The sequence below is a fragment of the Alexandromys fortis genome, unplaced genomic scaffold, assembly GCF_014885135.2.
Source record: "Alexandromys fortis isolate MF-2015 unplaced genomic scaffold, M_Fortis_MF-2015_v1.1 scaffold_344, whole genome shotgun sequence".
NCBI classification, from domain to species: domain Eukaryota; kingdom Metazoa; phylum Chordata; class Mammalia; order Rodentia; family Cricetidae; genus Alexandromys; species Alexandromys fortis.
Window position 1 is genome coordinate 546,826 of NW_026068226.1, and position 8,242 is coordinate 555,067.

The window sequence follows — 8,242 nt, forward strand, 5'->3', positions numbered from 1 at the left end:
TTGCTATCATATGTCTGTGTTTGTGTGTGCACACTCAAGTGTGGATATGACTCCATATCCCCAGCCTGGAATTCACTTGGAAGCACAGGCTGTCTTTGAACTCATGAAGTCCTCCTGCCTCAGCCTCCCAAGGGATGAGATTGGATTGTAGGCACAACTCACACAGGTTTCATAGGTTGAGGAAATGAGGAAAATGATTCTCACTTCTGCCCTTGTTTTCAGCTCCAAACCCAGTGACAAACCTGAGAGTGGAAACTCAGAACAACAGCTCCATCACCCTGAGCTGGGACGAACCAGAAGGTCATGACCTGACATACTGGATCCAGTGGCTTGGAGAAGACTACAGCAATGTATCTAAAAGCACAACAAACACCAGTTTTGTGGTGGATAGCCTTGCTCCTGCTTCTACATATGAATTTTTCGTGTGGGTAGGAAAAAGTGAAATCAATAGCACCACGGAGACCCTCAATGCCTCCACAGGTGAGAGGCAGAATCTTTGTCTTCTTTCTTTATTTTGAAGGGACATGTTTAGGGGTGACCAGAGAGCCTGATGGTGGTGGTGCCCCCCTTTTTCCCTAGGACTTGGACTTTAAGCCAGGCAAGGTCTCTTTGACTCTGAGGTTGGCCTGGTCAGCAGAGTGAGTTTCTGAACAGCTTGAGCAACACAGAGTAATCATGGATAGAGAGAGAGACAGAGAAATAGAGTGAGAAAGAGAAGAAAGAAGGTGGCGGAATGCAGAATCAAACAGAACTAGACTGAAACACAAATAAGTGAATATCTGGTTTTTATCACCCACTTTAAACAGATGAAGTTCCACAAAGGTGATGTTGACCTTCATTGTCTGTGACCCAGTGGGTCCAAGAGGACCCTTTCTTTATATTATGAGCATAAAGGGAGCACAACACCAGCATTCCTAATTTCATAGTAAACTATTCCAGCTCCATGGCATGTGACTGGCCACGTCGCAGGAACCCACACATCACAAAACTTGTACCTCCCTATTGGACTTCTTATTGTTCTCAGCCATCCCACCCCACAACAGGGTCCATGATTTACATAAATGTGAGGACCAGGACCAGATGATCTTTCCGTTGGTCCCAACTTAGAGGCCCAATTCAGAACAATTTCAGGACAGTTGATCTGAGGAACAATTGCATTGACTTTTGTTTTTATTTTGTGACCTGGTGTGGGTATGGAGTTACTCACTGAGGTGGCTGGGTCACTGAAGACAGTGGCTTCCTCTCAATCAGCAATCCTGAAATGGTAAGGTCTCAAGAGGGCCTCCTCCTTTTATAGCTGAGAACTTAGGGCTTTAATCTTATGTAGGCTTCATGCCTACAAGCACAGATGCTGGGGTTCATTTGTACTACCGCCTTGTCATCCCAAAGACAGCATTGCACATGTCCTCTTTATCTTTTTACATTCTGTTCATCCTTTTCCATGATGATCTCTGAGCCTAGCAGGGGTTGACAGACATGTCTTTAACACCCCAACCATCCCTGAGTCTCAGTGTTAACCACCATCCCTACAGACAGCAGCTTCTATGACCAAGGCTGAGGAGCCATGATGGTTCCTGGTACCAGTCCATGCACTGGCCCCAACTTGGTTCCTGGAGCTCTGTGGGCTTCTGTACATGCATAACCTGGCTCATTCTTATTTTGATTTATTTATTTATTTATTTATTTATATTTTTATGTATCTATCTATTTCTCTATCTATTGATCTATCAATCTATCTCTTTTTCTGTTTATTATTTTGCTTTTAAAAAAGAGTTTCTCTGAGTAGCCCAAACTATGTTGGAACTCAGTCTGTAGACCTGGCTGATCTCAAACTGACTGCCTCCCACTTACTGGGATTAAAGGCACATGCTACCACACCAGCTGATTAGTACTCTGTGTGAATGTTGTGTGAGAATTTGTGTGTGTGTAGCCAGAGCTTATTGCCAGCTGTCTTTCTCTGTGGCTCAGTATCTTATTGATTTATTTTACTTTATCTTAGTTTATTCGTTGCTATCATATGTCTGTGTTTGTGTGTGCACACTCAAGTGTGGATATGACTCCATATCCCCAGCCTGGAATTCACTTGGAAGCACAGGCTGTCTTTGAACTCATGAAGTCCTCCTGCCTCAGCCTCCCAAGGGATGAGATTGGATTGTAGGCACAACTCACACAGGTTTCATAGGTTGAGGAAATGAGGAAAATGATTCTCACTTCTGCCCTTGTTTTCAGCTCCAAACCCAGTGACAAACCTGAGGGTGGAAACTCAGAACAACAGCTCTATCACCCTGAGCTGGAACGAACCAGAAGGTCATGACCTGACATACTGGATCCAGTGGCTTGGAGAAGACTACAGCAATGTATCTAAAAGCACAACAAACACCAGTTTTGTGGTGGATAGCCTTGCTCCTGCTTCTACATATGAATTTTTCGTGTGGGTAGAAAAAAATGAAATCAATAGCACCATGGACACCCTCAACGCCTCTACAGGTGAGAGGCAGGATCTCTTGTATTCTTTCTTCATTTTGAAGGGACGAGTTTAGGGGTGACCGGAGAGCTTGGTGGTCTTTGTGCACACTTTTAATCCTCACAATTGGATGTCAGAGCCAGGCAGATCTCTTTGACTCTGAGGTTGGCCTGCTCTACAGAGTGAGTTTCTGAACAGTCAGAGCAACACAGAGTAGCTGTGGAAAGAGAGAGAGAGAGAGAGAGAGAGAGAGAGAGAGAGAGAGACAGAGACAGAGACAGAGACAGAGAGACAGAGACAGAGAGAGACAGCGAGAGAGAGACAGACAGACAGAGAGAGAGAGAGAGAGACAGAGAGAGAGAGAGAGACAGAGAGAGAGAGAGACAGAAGGTTGCAGATTCCACCATCCAACAGAACTAGACTAAAACACAAACAAGTGAATATCTGGTTTTATCACCTACTTTAAACTCGTCCGGCAGTGGTGGCACACGCCTTTAATTCCAGCACTCGGGAGGCAGAGGCAGGCAGATCTTGTGAGTTCGAGGCCAGCCTGGTCTACAGAGCGAGTTCCAGGACAGGCTCCAAAGCTACAGAGAAACCCCGTCTAGAAAAAACAAACAAACAAAAACCAAAAAAATCGGACATAAAACTCAATACAGGTGATGTTGACCCTCATAGTTCTGTGACCCAGTGGGTCCACCAGGACCCTTTCTTTATATTATGAGCATAAAGGGAGCACAACACCAGCATTCCTAATTTCATAGTAAACTATTCCAGCTCCATGGCATGTGACTGGCCACGTCGCAGGAACCCACACATCACAAAACTTGTACCTCCCTATTGGACTTCTTATTGTTCTCAGCCATCCCACCTCACAACGGGGTCCATGACTTACATAAATGTGAGGACCAGGTACATTGATCTTCCCGTTGGTCCCGACTTAGAGCCCCAACCCAGAACAATTTAAGGACAGGCGATCTGAGGAACAACTGCATTGACTTTTGTTTTTATTTTGTGACCTGGTGTGGGTATGGAGTTACCCACTGAGGTGGTTGTGTCACTGAAGACAGTGGCTTCCTCTCAATCAGCAGTCCTGGAATGGTAAGGTCTCAAGAGAGCCTCCTCCCTTTATAGCTGAGTACTTAGGGCTTTAATCTTGTGTAGGCTTCATGCCTACAAGCACAGATGCTGGGGTTCATTTGTACTACAGCCATGTCATCCCAAAGACAGCATTGCACATATCCTCTTTATCTTCCTGTTCTTACATTCTGTTCATCCTTTTCCATGATGATCTCTGAGCCTTAGATGGGCTACATATATATCTTAAACATCTCAGGCATTCATGAGTCTCTGTGTTAACCACCATCCCTACAGACAGCAGCTTCTATGACCAAGGGTGAGGAGACACGAACATCCCTGGTACAAGTCCATGCACTGGCCCCTACTTGGTCCCTGGAGCTCCGTGGGCTTCTGTACATGTGCAACCTGTCTCCTTCTTATTTTGATGTTTTTATTTATTTTTATTTTTCTATCTATTTTTTTATCTTTCAATCCATTAATCTATCTCTTGACCAGTTTATTATTTTGCTTTTCAGGAAAGAGTTTCTCCGAGTAGCCCAGAGTGTGTGTAAACTGACTGCCTCCTGCGTGCTAGGATTAAAGGCACATGCCACCACACCCGGCCAATTTAGTATTGTGTGTGCAAAAATTTGTGCATGTGTAGCCAGAACTTATTGTAAGCTGTCTTCTTTGTTGCTAAGTATCTTATTGATTTATTTTACTTCATCTTAGTTTATTCATTGCTGTCATATGTCTGTGTTTGTGTGTGCACAATCAAGTGTGGATATGACTCCATATCCCCAGCCTGGAATTCACTTGGAAGCACAGGCTGTCTTTGAACTCATGAAGTCCTCCTGCCTCAGCCTCCCAAGGGATGAGATTGGATTGTAGGCACAACTCACACGGGTTTCATAGGTTGAGGAAATTTGGGGACAAATGATTCTCCCTTGTTTTCAGCTCCAAACCCAGTGATAAACTTGAGAGTGGAAGCTCAAACCAACAGCTCCATCACCCTGAGCTGGAACGAACCAGAAGGTCATGACCTGACATACTGGATCCAGTGGCTTGGAGAAGACTACAGCAATGTATCTAAAAGCACAACAAACACCAGTTTTGTGGTGGATAGCCTTGCTCCTGCTTCTACATATGAATTTTTCGTGTGGGTAGAAAAAAATGAAATCAATAGCACCACGGAGACCCTCAATGCCTCCACAGGTGAGAGGCAGAATCTCTTGTCTTCTTTCTTTATTTTGAAGGGACATGTTTAGGGATGAACAAAGAACCTGGTGGTGGTGGTGCACACCTTTAATCCTAGCACTTGGACTCAAGAGCCAGGCAGATCTCTTTGACTTTGAGGTCAGCCTGCTCAACAGAGTGAGTTTCTGAACAGTCAGAGCAACGCTGAGTAATCATTGAGAGAGACAGAGAGAGAGAAGGACAGAAGGTGGCCAATTCCACGATCCAACAGAACTAGACTGAAACACAGAAGGGAATATCTGGGAGTTAGCACATCCCAAGAACTCACCCATCACACAAAACTTGAACCTCCATATGGAATTTTCAATTGTTCTCAGCCATCCCAATCCACCACGGGGTCCATTACTTACATAAATGTGAGGAGCAGGATCAGTTTATTTTCCTGCTGGTCCTATTTAGAGCCCAAACTCAGAGCAATTTAAGGATACATGATCTGAGGAACAACTGCATAGCCTTTCGTTTTTATTTTGTGACCTGGTGTGAGTAAAGCTATGTAACTGAAGTAGTGGCTTCTTCTCAATCAGCAGTTCTGGACTCTAAGGTCTCAAGTGGGCTTCTTTTGATGTCTGAGTACTGAGGGCATTAATCTTATGTAGGCTTCATACCTACAAGCATAGCTGCTGGGGTTCATTTGTACTACACCCATGTCATACCCAAGACAGCATTGCACACCTCCTCTCTGTCTTTTGGTTTTTACATTCCTCTCTCTTCTGTGATAATCTCTGAGCATTGGAGGGGTTGATAGATATGTCTTCAGCATCTCGGCCATCCCCGAGATGTGCTAACCACCATCCCTGCAGACAGCAGCTTCTATGACCAAGGCTGAGGAGCCGTGAATGTCGCTGGTACCAGTCCATGCACTGCCCCTACTTGGTTCCTGGAGCTCTGTGGGCTTCTGCATGTGCACATCCTGGCTCATTATTATTTTGATGTATTTATATTTTATTTATCTACCTATCTCTCTATTTATCAATCTATCTCTTTCTCTGGTTATTATTTTATATTTTAGACAGAGTTTTTCTGAGTAGCCCAGACTCTCTCATAACACAGTCTGTAAACCTGGCTGGTGTCAAACTAACTACCTCACACGTGCTGGAATTAAAGGCGCATGCCACCACACCCGGCCGATATAGTATTGTGTGAATGTTGTGTGAGAATTTGTGCGTGTGTAGCCAGAGCTTATTGTCAGCTGTTTTCCTGTATGGCTCAGTATCTTATTTATTTATTTTACTTTATCTTAGTTTATTCATTGCTATCATATGTCTGTGTTTGTGTGTGCACACTCAAGTGTGGATATGACTCCATACCCCCAGCCTGGAATTCACTTGGAAGCACAGGCTGTCTTTGAACTCATGAAGTCCTCCTGCCTCAGCCTCCCAAGGGATGAGATTGGATTGTAGGCACAACTCACACAGGTTTCATAGGTTGAGGAAATTTGGGGACAAATGATTCTCCCTTGTTTTCAGCTCCAAACCCAGTGATAAACTTGAGAGTGGAAGCTCAAACCAACAGCTCCATCACCCTGAGCTGGGACGAACCAGAAGGTCATGACCTGACATACTGGATCCAGTGGCTTGGAGAAGACTACAGCAATGTATCTAAAAGCACAACAAACACCAGTTTTGTGGTGGATAGCCTTGCTCCTGCTTCTACATATGAATTTTTCGTGTGGGTAGAAAAAAATGAAATCAATAGCACCACGGAGACCCTCAATGCCTCCACAGGTGAGAGGCAGAATCTCTTGTCTTCTTTCTTTATTTTGAAGGGACATGTTTAGGGATGAACAAAGAACCTGGTGGTGGTGGTGCACACCTTTAATCCTAGCACTTGGACTCAAGAGCCAGGCAGATCTCTTTGACTTTGAGGTCAGCCTGCTCAACAGAGTGAGTTTCTGAACTCACTCTGTTCAGAACTCAGCGTCAGAGCAACGCTGAGTAATCATTGAGAGAGACAGAGAGAGAGAAGGACAGAAGGTGGCCAATTCCACGATCCAACAGAACTAGACTGAAACACAGAAGGGAATATCTGGGAGTTAGCACATCCCAAGAACTCACCCATCACACAAAACTTGAACCTCCATATGGAATTTTCAATTGTTCTCAGCCATCCCAATCCACCACGGGGTCCATTACTTACATAAATGTGAGGAGCAGGATCAGTTTATTTTCCTGCTGGTCCTATTTAGAGCCCAAACTCAGAGCAATTTAAGGATACATGATCTGAGGAACAACTGCATAGCCTTTCGTTTTTATTTTGTGACCTGGTGTGAGTAAAGCTATGTAACTGAAGTAGTGGCTTCTTCTCAATCAGCAGTTCTGGACTCTAAGGTCTCAAGTGGGCTTCTTTTGATGTCTGAGTACTGAGGGCATTAATCTTATGTAGGCTTCATACCTACAAGCATAGCTGCTGGGGTTCATTTGTACTACACCCATGTCATACCCAAGACAGCATTGCACACCTCCTCTCTGTCTTTTGGTTTTTACATTCCTCTCTCTTCTGTGATAATCTCTGAGCATTGGAGGGGTTGATAGATATGTCTTCAGCATCTCGGCCATCCCCGAGATGTGCTAACCACCATCCCTGCAGACAGCAGCTTCTATGACCAAGGCTGAGGAGCCGTGAATGTCGCTGGTACCAGTCCATGCACTGCCCCTACTTGGTTCCTGGAGCTCTGTGGGCTTCTGCATGTGCACATCCTGGCTCATTATTATTTTGATGTATTTATATTTTATTTATCTACCTATCTCTCTATTTATCAATCTATCTCTTTCTCTGGTTATTATTTTATATTTTAGACAGAGTTTTTCTGAGTAGCCCAGACTATCTCATAACACAGTCTGTAAACCTGGCTGGTGTCAAACTAACTACCTCACACGTGCTGGAATTAAAGGCGCATGCCACCACACCCGGCCGATATAGTATTGTGTGAATGTTGTGTGAGAATTTGTGTGTGTGTAGCCAGAGCTTATTGTCAGCTGTTTTCCTGTATGGCTCAGTATCTTATTTATTTATTTTACTTTATCTTAGTTTATTCATTGCTATCATATGTCTGTGTTTGTGTGTGCACACTCAAGTGTGGATATGACTCCATACCCCCAGCCTGGAATTCACTTGGAAGCACAGGCTGTCTTTGAACTCATGAAGTCCTCCTGCCTCAGCCTCCCAAGGGATGAGATTGGATTGTAGGCACAACTCACACAGGTTTCATAGGTTGAGGAAATTTGGGGACAAATGATTCTCCCTTGTTTTCAGCTCCAAACCCAGTGATAAACTTGAGAGTGGAAGCTCAAACCAACAGCTCCATCACCCTGAGCTGGGACGAACCAGAAGGTCATGACCTGACATACTGGATCCAGTGGCTTGGAGAAGACTACAGCAATGTATCTAAAAGCACAACAAACACCAGTTTTGTGGTGGATAGCCTTGCTCCTGCTTCTACATATGAATTTTTCGTGTGGGTAG

The 8,242-nt window shown here is 44.4% G+C and overlaps 1 protein-coding gene across 14 annotated transcripts in view; it reads left to right on the forward strand.

The window, feature by feature from the left end:
- The window catches only part of Ptprh (protein tyrosine phosphatase receptor type H), a 41,063-nt gene that overhangs the window by 4,909 nt on the left and 27,912 nt on the right, over positions 1-8,242 (forward strand). For 2 of the 14 annotated variants that reach the window (XM_050130704.1, XM_050130694.1), the window contains exons 4-6: positions 223-480; positions 2,230-2,487; positions 4,481-4,738. In XM_050130704.1, the coding sequence (XP_049986661.1) occupies positions 223-480; positions 2,230-2,487; positions 4,481-4,738 (774 nt within the window). Of the gene's footprint in view, positions 1-222; positions 481-2,229; positions 2,488-4,480; positions 4,739-6,246; positions 6,505-8,242 lie in introns of all 14 variants that reach the window. The other 12 variants (XM_050130698.1, XM_050130696.1, XM_050130692.1 and 9 more) reach the window with 12 other exon arrangements.